This window comes from Mustela erminea, chromosome 4 (assembly GCF_009829155.1).
Source record: "Mustela erminea isolate mMusErm1 chromosome 4, mMusErm1.Pri, whole genome shotgun sequence".
Taxonomy (NCBI): domain Eukaryota; kingdom Metazoa; phylum Chordata; class Mammalia; order Carnivora; family Mustelidae; genus Mustela; species Mustela erminea.
In genome coordinates, this window is record NC_045617.1 from 98,246,150 (window position 1) to 98,264,353 (window position 18,204).

General features: G+C 42.6%; 1 protein-coding gene across 6 annotated transcripts in view; it reads right to left on the reverse strand.

Moving 5' to 3' along the window:
* PKHD1 (PKHD1 ciliary IPT domain containing fibrocystin/polyductin) overlaps nt 1-18,204 on the reverse strand; it is a 456,881-nt gene that overhangs the window by 393,217 nt on the left and 45,460 nt on the right. For 4 of the 6 annotated variants that reach the window (XR_004285058.1, XM_032340237.1, XM_032340239.1 and 1 more), the window contains exons 22-28: nt 17,853-18,028; nt 15,107-15,245; nt 11,978-12,105; nt 9,517-9,701; nt 8,504-8,626; nt 7,207-7,321; nt 6,216-6,491 (exon numbers count right to left, since the gene is read on the reverse strand). Coding sequence is in view for 5 of the 6 variants with exons in the window: in XM_032340237.1 (XP_032196128.1) it covers nt 6,216-6,491; nt 7,207-7,321; nt 8,504-8,626; nt 9,517-9,701; nt 11,978-12,105; nt 15,107-15,245; nt 17,853-18,028 (1,142 nt within the window). In the remaining variant the exon portion in view is untranslated. The remainder of the gene's footprint in view (nt 1-6,215; nt 6,492-7,206; nt 7,322-8,503; nt 8,627-9,516; nt 9,702-11,977; nt 12,106-15,106; nt 15,246-17,852; nt 18,029-18,204) is intronic. The other 2 variants (XM_032340236.1, XM_032340240.1) reach the window with 1 other exon arrangement.

The window sequence follows — 18,204 nt, forward strand, 5'->3', positions numbered from 1 at the left end:
TTTTATTCAACATAGTATTGGAAGTCCTAGCCACAGCAATCAGACAAGAGAAAGGAATTACAAAGGCATCCAAATTGGCAAGGAAGAAATAAAACATTCACTATTTGCAGATGATATGATATTGTATGTAGAAAATGTTAGACTCTACCCAAAAAAATACTGAAACTGATAAATAAACTCAGTAAAGTTACAGGATACAAAATCAATGTACAGAAATCCATTGCATTTCTATACACTAATAATGAAGTAACAGAAAGAGAATTTTTTTTAAAAATCCCATCTACAATTGCTCCAAAATTAATAAAATAAATTTAACCAAATAGGGGAAAAAATCTATACTCTGAAAACATAAAATACTGATGAAAGAAACTGAAGATGATACAAACAAACAGAAAGACAGTCCATGCTCATGGACTGGGAGCCTGGTGGTGGGTATTAAGGAGGGCATACATGGCAAGGAGCACTGGGTGTTGTACATAAACAATGAATCTTGGAACACTGCATCAAAAACGAATGATGTATTTTATGGCAACTAACATAACACAATAAAAAAATTGTTGAAACATCTATACTACACAAAGCAATATACAGATTTAATGCAATCCATATTAAGATACCAAAAGCATTTTCACAGAATTTCAACAAATGATCCTAAAATTTGTATGGAACCACAGAAGACCCTGAACAGCCAAAGCAATTTTGAAAAAGAAAAAGTAAACTCGAAGTATCACAAGTCTAGACTTCAAGTCATATTGCAAAGTTGTACCAAAACAATATGGTACTAGCATAAAAACAGACAGAAAGATCAATGGAACAGAATAGAAATCCCAGAAATAAACCCACAATTATATGGTTAATTAGTCTTCAACAAAATGACAAGAATATGCAATGCGGAAAAGGCAGTCTCTTCCACAAATGGTGTTAAGGAAAACCAGACAGCAACATGCAAAAGAATGAAACTGGCCCACTCACTTACAGCATACACAAAATAAACTCAAAATGGATTAGGGACCTAAATGGGAGACCTGAAACCACAAAAATCCTAGAAGAGAAAACAGGCAGTCATTTCTCTGACATTGGCTGTAACATCTTTCCAGATGTTTCCTGAAGGAAACAAAAGCAAAATAAACTATTAGGGTTACATCAAAATAAAAAGCTTCTGTATAGCAAGAAGCAACCAACAAAACTAAAAAAAACAACCTACTGAATGGGAGAAGAAATTTGCAAATGACATATCTGATAAGAATTAGTATCCAAATTACATTAAGAACTTACACAGGGCACCTGGGTGGCCTCAGTGAGTTAAGCCTCTGCCTCGGCTCAGGTCATGATCTCAGGGTCCTGAGATCAAGCCCCACATCAGGCACTCTGATAAGCAGGGAGCCTGCTTCCCCCCTCTGTCTGCCTACTTGTGATCTCTGCCTGTCAAATAAATACATAAAATCTTAAAAAAAAAAGAACTTATACAACTCACATCATAAAGCAAATAATCTAAGTTAAAAATGGGCAAAAGATATGAACAGACATTCTTCCAAGAAGACACACAGACAGCCAACAGACACATGAAAAGATGCTCTCAACACTTCTCATCATCAGGGGAAATGCAAATCAACTCATACCTGTCAGAACGGCTACAGTCAAAAACTCAAGAAACAAGTGTTCATGAGGATGTGGAGAAAACAGAACCCTCATGTGTTATTGATGGGAATGCAAAATTGGTGCAGTTACTGTGGAAAATAGTATGGAGGTTCCTCAAAAATTAAAAATATACATTACCTACAATCCAGTAATCGCACTACTGAGTATTTACCCAAAGAATATGAAAACACTAATTCAAAGGGATACACGCCCCCCTATGCTTATTGCAGCATTATTTACTATAGTAAAACTATAGAAGTAACCCAAGTATCTATCAATGGATAAAGAATGGATAAAGATGTGAGATAGGTAGATAGATATCTCAGGATATTATTCAGCCATAAAAAATGAAATCTTACCATTTACAACAACATGGACAGAGCTAGAGAGTATATTCCTAAGTGAAATAAGCCAGTCAGAGAAAGTCAAATACCATATGATTTCATTCATGTACAGTATTTAAGAAACAAAACAAATGAACAAAGGAGAAAAAAGATAAATCAAAAAGCAGTCTCAACTATAGAGAATAAACAGTTACCAGAGGAGAGATGGGTGGGGGAATGAGCGAAATAGGTAAAGGGGATTAAGAGTATACTTATCATGATGAACACTGAGTAATATATAATTTTGTTGAATCATTGTATTTTACATACAATACTGTATGTTAACTACACGAGAATTAAAATTTTTAAAAAAATTAAAAAACAACTTTTGTTCTCTAAAGAATAATATCAAGAAAATAAAGACAACCTACAGAATAGGAAAAATACTTGCAACTCATATATCTGATAAGAGACTCATATCCATAATATATAAAGAACATTTACAATTCTATAATAAAGGGAAAAATAACACAATTTTTTAAATGGCCAAAGATACACAAATGGTTAATAAGGACATGAAAAGATGTTCGACATCATTAGTCATTTGGAAAATCAAAATCACAATAATAGGTTCCAATTCAAAACAGCAATTTAAGAAGACTCTGAGCTCGCTTCCTCCACAGAACATACCAAATTACATCTCTTAATAGAATAATTCCTCCTGAAGAACAACTGAGAGCAAAGTGAATAGCTATTAAACAACCAAAGACAGAGAGAATGGCAACAGAAAGAGATATAGAAAGACAGTAACAAGACCTCCACCTCAACACTGCAAATGGTTGGGGCGAGGAATACTGAAAAACCAGGAACAGTTTGTGTCTCTGGGGACACAGAAAAACCTGCAGTTTAAAAGAACAACTAGCATATAAGAGACAACACTAAAACTCTGCCAAGTGGTTGGTGCCAGAAAGTTCTTCAGATCACAGGGACTGGAGAAGGACACATCTCACATTCCCACCCCACAACAAAAGCCTAGACCAGAGTAAGGTCCAGACAACATAGCTGGAATGTTCAGTCACCTTGGCAAGCTTGTAACTTCAGCCAGCCCAGGGTCTGTGAGCCAGTGCCAGCCATCCTGTGGTGCTGGGGCACAGAAACCAGTTGTGGATTTGGGGGGGGGGGGTGGTTTAATTTATACTGCTTTATTGTATTTTTACTTTTGAAAATTTGTCTCTTTTTGTTGTTTTGTTCTTTCTTATTCTTTTTTTTCTTCTTCCATTTTTTTTATTTTTTATTTTTTTAATTTTATTATTACTTGTTTCTTCATTCTTGCTGTAAAAAGTCACGGTTTAAAAGAGTAACTAGCATATATGTCCACAGCTCCTATCAGCAAAACTCCAAGCACACACAGTCTGCGTAAGGGGTATCATACCCAACTCCACAGAGTTTTGCCTGATCCCTAGAAACAAACATAGAAAGTCATCCAAAATAGGGAGACAGAGGAACATGTCTCAACAGAAAGAACAAGAAAATATGCAGTAAAAGAATTAAGTGAAACCCAGATAAGTAATATGTCTGATAAAGAATTTAAAGTAATGATCATAAAGATACTCACTGCACTGGAGAAAAGAATGGAAAAACTCAGTGTGAGCTTCAGTAAAGAAATAGAATATATTTTTAAAAACCAATCAAAGTTGGATACAATAACTGAAATTTTAAAAAATCCACTAGGGGGAATCAACAGATTATAGGATGCAGAAGAATGTATCAGTGATCTGGAAGACAAGGTCATGGAAATTTCGGCTCAGGTCATGATCTCAGGGTCCAGGGATCAAGCCCCATGTCAGGCTCTGCACTCAGCAGAGAGTCGGCCTGAGGATTCTCCCTCTCCCTCTCCCCCCACTCCTCCCCTCCCACGCTCTCTCCCTCTGTTAAAAACAAACAAAAAAAAAAAAAAACCCTTTCAAGTGTGCTTCTGCATATGGGCCAGTGGTGATTTCGAATGTTACTGATTATATTACTTTATGTGTTCATTACATATAAAGCTATTCTGTAAATTCTTCATGGTAGGCCTCGATCTGGTCCTCCTTAAAGTCCCCAAGCAGCATTTCTCAAACTGTACTATTCCTAGAAATTGCCTGAGGATGCTCTTAAAGTGCAAATTGATTCAGGAGGTCTGGGGTAGAGCCTGAGACTGTGTTTCTAAGTAGCTCCCAGAGGATGCAGATACCTCTGGTCCAGAACCACGCTTTGAGAGCCAAGATCTTCAGTATGGAGCACAGGGTGTTATAATGTTGATTGATTAGTTGATTGACTGATTGATTGTCACTGGTTGCTACTAGGTAGGCAGCAGGGCAGAGGAAGGGTTAATAGGGAAAGTTTACAGCCCGTAGTTAGAAAACTAAGAGCTAGAGCGTCTCTCTCCCTCCTTCCCTTTCCCCCCAGTCTTACTAAAAGCTCACCTGCACCCACCAGACACTACCCCTTCTTGGAGTTTTCCATCTTTTACTAAAGTATTGAAGGATGAAGCAAATTCTCCCGGACAGATCCCTGCACTATGGACAGATTGCTGGTGCAGCACATCGAGAGGGTGATCAACTCACCCTGCTTTGCCTGGGACCTTCCAGAGTTTCAGCACCAAAAGTTCTACAACCTCATTTTAAAACTGAAAGTCTCATGTCCTTGGAAACCCTCAGTCCCAAGAAAACAGAAGAGTTGCCCGCCCCCCCCACCCGCCGCCTGTACAAAGCACTCTGCAGAGGGGAAGTGAGGATGACAAAGTGGGCGCTGGAGGTCTGTGCAATCCAGTTGGTGAGGGATGGAGAGGAGCTGGAGCAGCTTAGTATGACCTGAACTGCAAAAGCCAACCTTCTCAGATGAAAGCCCCTTATGAACCCCCAAAGACACTATTTTAGGCCCTAAATTCAAACCAATAATCACCGAGTTCAGAGAGAATATGCTCTTTTACCCCAAGCACCTCATATCATCTGGCCCCTGCTTGAAACTACCGAGAAATTTAGAGCAAGCTTGCCCTGTTTCTGTGCAGAGATGAGGCAGGCAGGGCCTCCCAATTCAGTCTGCTGGGCAAAGTGAAGCCAGAAGTGAGCTGTGCCTTTGAGCAATGAGCCTGTGGCAGGAAATGCTGCTTTTAAAAGAATGTTCTAAGCCACAGTTCTTTGACCAAGAAAATAAAACTATTTTATGACAAAATGACAAAAATCCAAAACATTAAGGAAAGTAGTTTTATGCTCTAAAAATCATACATTAACACATATAAGCATGGATGTTCCTGACATTGTTACAACCTGGCTGGGTTGTTTTTAACTGGTTGCGTCCCTCAGAAGGCATGGAGAGATCCTTGGTTTCCATGGCACTAACCTACAGTCCGTGAGGTCAGTGTCGATCAGACCCACTGCCCTCGGTCTACCCCGCTGCTTAGACAGTAGCTGGCTTTGCCTGCTGGCCAAGGACCCAACTGTACATCACTCCACAAACATTTGTGTACATAAGACCTATGCTTTGCATTTGCAAATGTTTTTACTTTTCGAGGTACTTTCCCATCTGTTGGCTCATTTTAATCTCACACAAAAGTAGAAGGCTGGTGAATGAGGCATCATTAGGCCCACCGCATAGCTAAACAGCAGGATAGCATAGAAGAAGCAGGAGGCTGAGCTTCTGAAAATCCCCATTTGTATCCAACTCTACCTCTTCCCTTTGGAAAGCCTTGGACAAGTCACTCCTCTTCAAACCACCATCATCTCACCTCAAAAAACTGGACAGTAATTCCATCTTTGGGGCAGCTCTAGACATTTAGGGAGTGCGACTCCCCAGATGAGGTACTCAATAAATGATACCGGGCCTACCGTCATTGTTATTAGGAAACTGCCTCCCATAAAAGTAATCGAGACTCCTAAGGTCACACATCTGACTTCTGCAGGACAAAAACCCAGGCCTATGTCCTAATTCCCAACCTAGTGTTGTTTCCCCTGGACCAAACTGTCCCAGTGTCTCAGTGACTGACCCAGTTATGCCTGACACCCTCAGCCAACTATGATCCTTTATGTGGCAAGTGACCTCATTTAAGGGCTCAGAAGTCTGTAGGTCATTAGAAAAAAATGTTGATGACCGAAAACAAAACCTGTGACCTGCAGGGGGTATGGAATTTATCACGCCACACGACTGCATTCCTGCATCTCCGCAAGCATGCTAGAGCATCAGAGGGTCAGGTGCTGGGTGGGGCGCTCCCCAGATTACCAATCTCTGCAGCTCTGGAAGGTTCCACAGCAACCAGTCTGGGCTCCACATTTAGGAAGAGGGCTTCTCCACTGGCGTTGATGGCACGACCAGAAGGCCTCACCACCACGGAGAGCCGATGCATTCCGACCGGCAGCAGGTCTGTCTGACAGACCACGTTCGTTTCGTTTGAGAAGAGAACTCTGCAGATCGTTTTGTTCACCGTAACCTCCACGGCCTGGGGGTCCCCAGAGAAACTAGTTCCAAAAATATAAACCAGCAGGTGGATGTCACCATCTTAAAGAAGGAAAAATAAATAAATAAAAGAACAAAGTCATCTCTCAATGCTATAACTCCATTTAAGAGAATTCTGTCTAATGTCAAATGTTTATTCCCTCTCACCTTCCCCTCCCAAAATTCAAGGAGTTGGATGATGACTCCAATATTGGGCATCTATATTTATTATTGCAATGTACAGCCCCCATCTGAAGTTTTCTCAAACTAGGAATAAGAGAACACTACTCAACTCTAAACAAATGAAAAAAAATCAAAATAAACATTTCAAAACAAGGGACAAAGAGAATAAAACATTTTAGGCCATCAAATCTCCAGGTGTCTCAGGGCACCTGGGTGGCTCAGTTGGTAAAGTGTCTCACTCTTGGTTTTAGCTCAGGTCATGATCTCAGGGTTGTGAGACTGAGCCCCACATTGGGCTCCACGCTCAATATGGAGCCTGCTTGGGATTCTCTCTCCCCTCTCCCCTGTCTCCCGCCCTTACCCTGCTCAGGTGTGCAGTCTCTTTCTCTCTCAAAAACAAAAAACAAAAAACACCTCCACCTGCCTCCATTTCAAACCATAACCATATTATTTAGATTGAACAAAAAATATACTTTCTGCTGTATCACTTAATATCCACCCCATGAATGGATGCCTCTCCTGTCCACCCATCACCAGGTACATGGCCTCTAAGAAATCACTGAGCCTGAAGTCATGACCATCTCAATGCACTCACAAATCATACCCAGGGAATACCACACCGAGTGGACCTGGGGAGTTGACTCTTCGAGGTACTGGAAAGAACAGGAACCTGAGCAATGGGCAGGTATGTCATTCACACGCACAACCACCTGAAAAAAAGGCAGAATAATTAAAGGCAAATGTATGCATTTCAAGTGCTCAAGAGTACTCAGAAAGCACTTGTGAAATTTGCCCAAATTAACATGTTTAATGACTCTTTCTTCTATTTCTCAGTAACAAACCCTAATGAATGATTCAAAGCATATTAGGTTTTCTTAAAATGATGGTTGTTATGCTGAAACTTAACATTTCTATAATCAAATATGCTAAATCTTGAGTAAATTTCCTCTCTGTAGTAAATTTAAGAAAATTCAAACTATTCAATGACTTTTATCACTCTAGATTATATTCAACTAGATATCTGTGAAAAGTCTTTTCTTTGCTGGTACATGCCAACAAAACAGGCACCTTCCTTGCATTGTAATACATGGATATGCAACTGGAAAATAGTCTACCTGGGCCTTTGGTTTGGGGTCTTTTTGTTCTAAAATGGTAGGTCCCCAATAAGAGACTACATGACTCTTCCTTTCACCGTTACTGTTAAACTGGTAGAACTCTACCATACTTGGAGATGGAGAAAGTAAAAAAAAAAAAAAAAAATAGGGCTTGTTTGAGGCTCTACATATAAAATATGGATTAAAAGCACACACTCTATTTATAATACTTTTGCTTATGGAGGGAAAGGGTGTGGGGATGGCATGAAGGCATACCTGATAAAGAACACTTCAATGTTATTTCTCATGTTCTCTTTTATTCATAAATACACACAAAATATAATCTATCGAAATGTTGGCAATTATTAACCTTTGGTTTGGATACCCAGGTGTTGGTTACATTATTCTTTATAGTTTTCACATTTTAAAATTTTCTCAAATTAAAAGCAGATGACCTATAACAGGACTACGGGCAGACGGAAAAGATAAAAGGACATTTTAAGGAGAAAAGGCACGGACTTAGCTCATTTACTTTCCAGTGCCACTGCGTGGAGGTAACAAATCCTATGTGGCTATCAACGTTCGCCATTTTGGGGACCATAATTACAGCATCAATAATTATAATAATAGGATACTGTGTTTACAAAGCGCTTCTATTTTCCAAGTGTTTTTCATGCACCGTGGAAGTAAAAAGGGGACAGCCATAATTGTCTCTGTTTTATGGAGTGGAAAACTGATCTGGGATACTGGGTGGAGTGGAAGTGGTGCTTGTACTCTGGGCGGCCCATGCACTCTCACCTGAGTGTGTTGGTTGGCAGTAACCAACATGTCTCCAAATATGGGTCCAAGAAAAACTCCACCATCATACACCACACGCATGGCTGCAGCAGGGTCCACTCCAGTCAGATTTGCATCAGAGACCTGAGAGGGTTACATTTCTGGTGAATTCTTTCAAGGAACAGAAGTCTAATCTAATAGAAGTCAAACCTCATGCATGATAAAGGGTCTCTTCACATTTCAGGTAACTAGATGCTAGAAAGTGAAGGTGACACTGGGGTGAAGCCTAGAACCCTAACTGTAAGTAACAGTCAATGAAAGCCCCAGTAGACTAGAGGAATATTTATGTGCCAGTAGAGCTGCCAAAAAAAAAAAAAAAAGCACAAAAAAACAATCTTCTCTCTCTGTCTTGAGATATTCTGTTTCTATGTGCTTTTCTATTTTATATGTTTGCAATCCAAAATAATAAAATAAAAGGTAAGGGGGAAAGTGCTATGAGATGACTCTCGTCCATCCTCCTTCTCTACCCCAGTATTCTGTTTGAAAACCAGATGACCCACAATACCATATAACGGGGATAAAATTTTATCTTGGGTTTCATTTTATAATAACCAAATGCTAGATGATCATTAGATTATTTTTTAAAACCCTAAATATGCAAGAGCATCTGGTTTTGTCATTATCCAGAGACAGCAAATCCTTTTCGAAACTTCCTTCTGTTGTGCCATCTGCCTCCATGATAATCTAAGTCAATCACATCTGCTTAAATTATCCAATAACAGATGTAGAATCATTGTACGATGGACACTGACCAACAACTTCTACCTATACTGAGTTAGGGAAGAAGACATTGGGTTTAAACTGCTTTATCAGCAATTGAACGTATGCGATAAAAAACATGCCTTGAAAACTTCCCGAATATTTGAATATTTCAACAAAATTAATAATTCATGACAGTTTTCACCCATATAATTCTGATTTTCTTTTAACAAAATTGCTCCTGGATGCCAAATCCACAGCACTAACATACATACCCTAATAAAATTGGGCAAATCTCCAACTTGGGTAGACCAGGAGAGGGTCCACACATGTTCATAGCAAGACTTTAGATCCTCTGTCACAGAGAAGTCGTTGACGTTGAGGTACCTAGATGTGAAGTTATCAGCATTGTTTTGTAAGAGCTTGCGAAGGTCACTAGCTGATACATGCACGGGGATATCTGTGGAATAAGGTTTTGATATAAAACATACAAGATACTAATTACTCCACCGCACCGGGTTTCCTCATTAAAATAACAGAGAATAAATGTCAAGAATCCCACTAATTGTAGAGGAGACCTTCAAGTTCAAAATGTGCCTTTGAGTGAAACCCCAGCCCAGTTAACCATGTGTTTCCTAAGGCAAACACAAGGAGATGTCTACTTTTTATATTGTGATACCTTTAATCAGTATCCCATCTCATAGCATGCGGAGAGCATCGTCACATCAGACAAAGCCTTCTCCACTGTCAACTCCAAATATACACTCCAGACACCTTGGTAATGCCTGAAACCTTAATTAAATGGTGGGTTTTCCCTGGAAAAATTTAGCTGGCCCTGTGAACAGAGAAAAGTTGGCCACCTTTCACAGGGAGTGGGGGAGGCTCACAGCAGCTGACACCCATAAAAACTTAGCCAACCCAGCTGAGGAATGTTGGCATTGAACTTTGGTTTCTCTATTAGAATTCTTTTAAGCCCAACCACCTGCTTCCCCATTCCACATCCCCACAGAAAAATAACAGCACTCTGTGCTTAAGCTCTGCTCGTGTTTGAACCCTGGTTCTTGCTTTACCAAAAGTTTCCATTTCATTAGCTACTCCCAAAAGTCCCGGGAGGTGGGCCATTTAGGTATCCTAATGCCTACTTTAGAAATGAAGAAAATGAGACCAAACAAAATTCAGAAGCTGGCCAATCAAGCGAGACGGGTTTTCACTTAACCCAAAATGCCTTCTAACTCCTCAAGGGTCTTCCTCTTGAAGTCCACACAGCCTGGGAGGGTTAAGAAAAGACCACTTTCTTTCTAAAATGCAAACAAAATTCTTCTCCTTTTAAAAAAGGTTGTTCCACATTTAGATAATGTGAGGCCATTACCATTTCCCAAGTCCTAGATAAGGCTGAATTCCCTGGATTGTTTGGCAGTGATGTGAAGGGCATCACAACAGAACACGGTGGCAGGAAGTGTTATCTACAGACAAGCTGCAGTTCATGAGAAGGGAAGCATGGCCCAGGGATGGACTTCAGAGACACAGGGCGCTGTCACTTACTCACCCACATTTATCAGACTCCAATAGCCCACGGCCTTCAGTTTGTCCTAAGTGGCCAAATTGGAGTTAAAACCCCATTCTTCCCACCTGAGAAGATTCTTGCAAGCCCAGCCATCATTTTTCTTGGGAGGACAGAAGACTTTGGGGCCATGTGCCAATTTTTATACAGCCACCCTTGACCTCTCCTGAGCCTCCCTTCTGATTCTCCTAGGGTCTTACCAAACAAATAGTGCCATCACCTCTATTCCTTATCCTTTGTGAAATGTGTGTATTCTTAAGGATTTAGAAAAGGTTCCACGCCAATTACATCTGAAAGCTCTTTCTACACTTTTATGACCACTCAAATTCTCAATAGCATATGGTGTCACCATGCAGTTTGACTTAGAAGGATGATGTCTACCATGGAAATTGGCCTAGGAAACTCTAGAGAGAAGAGGATTGACCTAATAATCAAATACTCGAGTTCATACTCAGACCTGTCATCAACTGTTTGTGTGACCTCTGGGCAAGCTCCAGTATACTGGGCCCCATGGGCCTTCAGAAAGAGACATCTGTGTCCTAAAACCTGGAACATATGACTATTTCCTTATAAGGCAAAAGAGTGTATCTTATATTGCAGAAGATGTGGTTAAGAATCTTGAGAGGAACAGCTTATCCTGGGTTATCCAGGTAGGCCCTAAATGCAATCCTATGTGTCCTTATAAGAGAGAGACAGAGGAGTCTTTGAGACAGAAGAGGAAGAAACAATGAGACCACGGCAGCAAGAGTGGGAGTGATGTGGCCACGGAATATGGGCAGCCACCAGAAGCTGGAAGAGCTGGGAAAGAGATCCTCCCCTAGAGCCCTCGGGGTGGTGGGGTGGGGGAGTGTGGCACCACTGAAAACTTGATTTTGGGTTTCTGGCCTCCAGAAATTCAAGAGAACGGATTTCTGTTGTTTGAACCCACCAAGTTTGCAGTGATTTGTTATGACAACCCCGGGAAGCTAATCCACTCAGTTTCCACATCCCAAAGTTGGGATCCTTTTAAATGATATGGTATCATTATTGTACAGATCTTTAGTTTTAAGAAGGCCATGTTCAAATGCTGGAAACTAAACAAAACGGCTTTAAGGCTGTTTCTCAGGATACTGTTTGCCTGAGAATGCCCCTAAAAATGAAAATGAGACATTGATGCCCTCCAATTGTCCCTTTACCAGGAATCTCTGTGGTAGGAAGTTGGATGCGGAAGTATCCTCCTAAAGGTGGGCTTGTCTTCTGTATCCTCTGTGTTGTCACCTGGACCACCCCAGATCCTTTTTGTCCTCCTTCAGTGGGCACAGAGCTGTGGCAGGTCAAAAACAAAGCCTTAAGCACAGTAACCATCCAGAAGTGCTACTCCAGACAGAACTTAACCCCAGCTCAAAGAACATGCAGTCAGCCATGTTTCCAGGACACAATCTCAACCTTCCAAACATTGGATACCCTGTCCCATCATAGCAGAAGAGGTGCAGTGGAAATTTTAAGATTCTTTATTTAAAAAAGATTTTATTTGGATGCCTGCATGGCTCAGTCAGTTAAACATATGCCTTTGGCTCAGGTCGTGATCCCGGGATCCTGGGATCGAGTCCCACATCAGGCTCCCTGGTCAGCGGGGAGTCTGCTTCTCTCTCTACCTGCCTCTCCCCTGGCCTATGCTCTCTTTCTCTAACAAATGAATAAAATATTTTTAAAATTTTTTTAAATATTTTGTTTATTTATTTGAGACAGAGAGATTGGGAACACAAGCAGGGGGGGAAGGGCAAAGAGAGAAGCAGACTCCCTGCTGAGCAGAAAGCCCAATGTGGGGCTCGATCCCAGGACACTGAGATCATGACCTGAGCTGAAGGCAGAAGCTTAGCCAACTGAGCCACCCAGACGTCCCAAATATTTGGATTCTTATAGAATGTTCCACCCTGTCTCTGTACTGATCCTGGGAACACAGGAACCCAGAATAAAAAGTGATGACCCCAGCCTCCAGCCTCCACAGCTTTGGCCCTGAAGCACAGAGTAGACAGAACGTGGTCTTCTTTAATCCATTCACATCATTAAGTGAGCAGATAGTGCCCTGTTCCACAGACGCTTCCACACTCTGTATCCGTCTGACACACAGGCCACTCCTTCTGGCCAACTTCTTAGCTGGTTCCTGTGTGCACACACACTGGCCTGCCTAATCTTGCTTTTAATACAATAGATGGGTCAAATATATCACGACAAACCGTGAGATGGACTACCGTTCAGCCAATGAAATCATATTTTAGAAAAACCATACCATTCCCCATCAGTGATATGGGGAAATATTCAATTTAGGCCACTAAGTGAAATGGGCATGTTACCAAATATAGTGTGTAATGTATGGTCCCAATTTGAGGTTTAAAAAGTAAATATTATACATATATATATGGGTATATGTATACAAAAACTGCTTAGAAAAAAGGGAGTTAGAATATGGATCTAACATGTCAGTACAAGTTACCTCCAAGCAAAGGGATTATGAGTGACTTTTTAACTTTTCCTAAGTCTTTTACCATATTTTCCAAATTTTCAACAATAAATATATATGACCTTTATCAATATTAAGAACTACATATTGATGGGAATGCCTGGATGGCTCAGTGGGTTAAGCATCTGCCTTCAGCTCAGGTCATGACCCCGAGGGTCCTAGGATCAAGCCCCGCATCGGGCTCCTTGCTCAGCAGGGAACCTGTTTCTCCCTTTGCCTCCGGCTCCCGCTGCTTGTGCTCTCTCTGACAAAAAAAATAAATAAAATCTTTTAAAAAAGAAAAAGAACTACATGTTGATGCACTTAAATACAACTATACAGAAAGAGAATGATGGCATCTGTGTTGGGGGATGAAGTTAGCAGAGGCCAGCCCAAGGGGGTCCTGTGTTGCTGAGGCAGGAGGCTTCCAGAAGGAGTTAAGGGACTTGAGGAAATAGGAGAAAGGAAGGTTGCCAGGACCCTTCTACTGTGGACCTGTTCAGAGTAACCCAAATCACCCTCTAGCATTTCTGAGTTGAAGGGTTGGCATAGGGAATGCAGGACTGCAGGCTGGCTAAGATGGTGGCTCCCCCTCCCCCACCGCTGCTCCTTCACTCCTTGATCCTGTTGATGGTCTGCACGTCTTTCCTGCCCAGCGGGCCATGGAACACTAAGGAGAGCAGACCACAGACTCAAGCTCTCTGCACCTGCCCTTTATACACGGCCCCAGCCATGTATGAGCAGAACTCATCTTGGCACATGTTAGAAAAAGATGGAAAGAAAAATGTTAAAGGCAGCGCATCTCGAGTCTTTCATCCCAATTGGGGTTTAAGTGAAAAATGAAAAGAACGAATTAGAGCACACGTGTGTTCCAGGAGTTGGGTGGATGGAGCCTGATCCTGTTACTGCGTTATAAACTGCGCCTAGACTGTTGACTAGTAAGAAGCAACGCTTATGGGCCTCTAGTGCCATCTGGTGGTAAATTCTTAGAAACAGCTTTTTTTGTTGTTTTTTTATTAACATATAATATATTATTTGCTTCAGGGGTGGGTACAGGTCTGTGATTCATCAGTCTTACACGATGTACAGTTCTCACCATAGCACATACCCTCCCCAGTGTCCATCACCCAGCCACCCCATCCTTCCCACCTACCCCCTTCCAGGAACCCTCAGTTTGCTTCCTGAGATTAAGAGTCTCTTATGGTTTGTCTCCCTCCCCTGTCCCATCTTGTTTTTCCCTCCATAATCACCCCTGCCCTGCCTCTCAAATTCCTCATATCAGTAAGATCATATGATAACTGTCTTTCTCTAAAGACTTATTTCCCTTAGCATAATAACACCCCCAAAAAAAGAAACAGCTGTTTTTTTTTTCCTTAGACTATTTCATTTCGCCTCGAAAAATTCCAATTAAATTAATATATGGGAAATGGAATGCGGCAAGTAAACAGAATACAGTGGTAATGGGAAGCTCTGAACAGCAGAAAAATACAACTACTTAAAAGCAAATTTACTAGAAACTAGCTCTCAAAGTGTAGACCCCAGACCAGTAGAATCAGCATTGCCTGGGAACTCATTAGAAATGCAAAATCTCAAATTCTCAGGCCTTCCCTCAAACCTACTGAGTTAGAGACAGAGCCGTTAGGGCCCAGCAATTTGTGTTTTAACAAGACTTCCCTGGTGAATCCGTTCCGCATTGTTAAGACTCAGAATGGTGGTTTTAAGCAACAAGTCAGGTAGCTCTTCCTGATAAAAGTCCCACCTCTGTGTCCCCCCAGGCCAACTGACAACCCTAAGAAGGGACCAGGGAGCAAAGACCTCTCCCTACCTTGCGGTGATGAGCGGGAGCTCCCGGCCGCACCCCACCAACCAGAAGCTGACGTTGTAGACTGGAGGGGATCCCACCACGCAGAGCGACTCCACCAGGTTGCCCCCGGGGCGAGCTGTTTCGGAATCTGCTTGAGAAACTAGAGACCAATGATCCCATCGTCAGCAAGCAACTGGTGTCTGGCGGAAAATCCCCACGGCAGACGCTGAGTTGCTTAGTTCTCAACCCCCACTTCAAGCAGAGATTCCCACCTGTCTGCCACCATGAGAGCAAAGGAAAAGGAGGTAGCAGGACGCGGCTTCGGACCAGAAGGAAAATGGGAGGTCATGGTTGAGGGAGACAAACGCTAATTCCATAGCTAAGTTTAATAAGCCCCACACCAGGCCAACGTCCCTCTCGACGCTCTGGGACGCACCCCCACACAGTGAGGACCTACTGCAGCGTGGACTGCTACACCTTCCTCCTTTCCTCCCCAAGGCCCCTGGCAACTCCGGGAACCTACAGCAGATCCCCTTCAGAACACTGAGCGCACAGGCGCCCTCTAGGGGTATGTGATTCACAGAGCGGGCTCAGCACATGCGCAGAAACAGGGCAAGCCTTCAAACGGACTACGCAAATCCTGATTTTCCACTTGTATTAGGTAACCATTTGGCTGATCAACATAACCTAAGACTGTTTCCTCATTGGTTAAGTGGGAATCATAACACATCAATCTGCATGGCACAGGGAGTTTAGCGGGATGGCAGATTCAAAATGACCAGCACAATATATTTTTAGATTCTCTTCCCCAGGGTAAGGGACACGTCTTCCCCAAAACTGTATGATCAGAACAGTGGACAGTGTTCTGATCCACTGTTCTGTGGACAGTCCAAAGCGCAGCATCTTTGCATGACCCCTGCTAATTTAGCATAATACTAAGCACACAGTAGGTGTTCAATAAATGCTTATTTGCTCACCTGGGCACAGAGTCATTGAAGGCTTGGCTCCGGTGTCCAGATGCTAACCCCCCCCCCCCATCGCAGCTGTGTGATTTGGGGCAAGATATTCAACCCCTCTTAGTTTTGGCTTCCTCATCTACAGAGTGGAGATAATAGGAGCACTTTATGGGCTTCTGAGATCTCAGTGAGAAGTAAGTGATAGGCACCAATACATACAAGGAATGTTCATAGAGGATATGAGATCAGAGAATATAAAGTGTGAAGCTGATCAGATAAATCTCAATTAACAATGGCTCTCGGTTCATCTTGCCATTAAATCATCCTCAAAGCAAAGTCATCACCAGCAGGGAAACTAGACAAAATGGGAAGGGGGCTATTTCACCCAAGCCACTCCTCCCTTTCCCCCTCCCCCTCACCTCAACCCTAGGTGGTCCCACATACTGGAATATTTGATGGCTAAAGGGTGGGGCAGTGAGGAGGGACTCTGGCTCCTGGACTTCAGGGGTTTAGAGAGAGTGGAACAGAGTTGATCATCTAGTCCTGAGTTCCCAGTCGATGGTTCAAGTGCATGAAATATTGATTGCCTCAGCACTCCAGGAATCCAGATAGTGCTTGGGTGGGGGGTGGGGAGAGCAACAATAGGTTCAGCCAGTTGTCTTGGGCCCCAAGAAATTCAAGTGGTTACCCCAGCACTCCCTTTGAATATTATCATCACCTAATTACACCATAACATGAACAGGGTTTGAAATCAGTCAAAGCACAGATGCCCCCCAAACACTTAAACCGGTGAATCAGGTAAGAAATGGAATTTTGATGAGTATCCTAGAATGAGGAGATTTCAGGCCCGAAAGTGAGACCTCTTGCCACCATCCCCCAATCTCTCTTGCCCTCAGCTCTATAACTTTCAGACAAAAGACTATAAAGGGAAAAGGGAACGTGGGCAAAAGTTGGAAGCCTCGAAGCCCAGGGACAGACTGCCCCATTCTGTCTTAGCTGTGGTGCCCACAGCTAATTGCCCATCATACTTGGACAGTCTCAGTAGGACCCCTGATGAACTCTTTGTCCCTAAGCCTCATGAACAAGCAAAGCTAGGGGAGGTTGCTTTGCCTAAAGGAGATCAAGAGGGAAGATCATGGAGGAAAGGGCTAAGCTTGAGCTCTGAAAGTTGAGTAGGAGGAATGTGGATAGGCAAAAAGCAGGACAAGCCTTTTCTCATAAAGACATGGTTAACTCTCTCTCTCTTTTCTGAGTCTGCCTTGAAGGTGTAAATGAGACCTTTAGCCCATTTACAGGACCAGATATTGCCTTATTCCTTCCAGCACTTTGCATGACAAATATAAATTCATGGACAGGTGTAGAAGTCCTGCTAACCTAACAATAATCATGATAATAGTAATAATAACAGTTTATATTTATTGAGCACTTCCCATGGTGCAAGACCTGTGCTGACTTCATTACATTCTATACTTCAGTTAACCTTCACAGTAATTCAATAAGATGGGGTCCTGCTTGTGCCCATTTTACAGATGAGGAAACAAAGCTTCTCAGCATGAAAGCGGTAAAATTGGGGTAAGAGCACAGAAGATCAAGCATTGGATAAATGGGGGTGGGGTGGGGAAGGAATTAGCTAGAAAGATAGGGGGACCAAGAGCACACAATCCCAAACCAATCTTCTTTCCAGGACCAATCAGACAAGATGGGGAGCCACGTGTTTCCTCTGCATTAAAAGAAGAACTGCCCCAAGCAGAAAAGTCTGAGGTCAGCACTAGATAGACAGGCCCCTTACAGAGAGCAGATTCGATCATCACCTGTTATGTTTGTGTCCGCAATAATAATTTCATCCACATAGAACCCACGGGTCTCCTGAGACAGAGGGAAGAGGTCGATCTGGTGAACCAGCACAGAGGAGTTTGCCAGAGCTGGCTGGAGATCCACAGAGCCACGCACACAGGTCTCCCAGAGGTCCATGCAAGTGAACCGCCAGCTGAAAAACAAAGCCCCCAGCAGAACTGGGCCTCTCTGTGTGCACCTGCAGCCCCTCCACAGAGAGCCAAGTTCACCAGCCTGAGGGCCTGCAGACTGTGCAGTTAGGAGAGACACCCCAAGAACCCCTGCACCCCAGCAGTCCTGTGTGCCACGGGTACAGGCCTCCCATCCAAG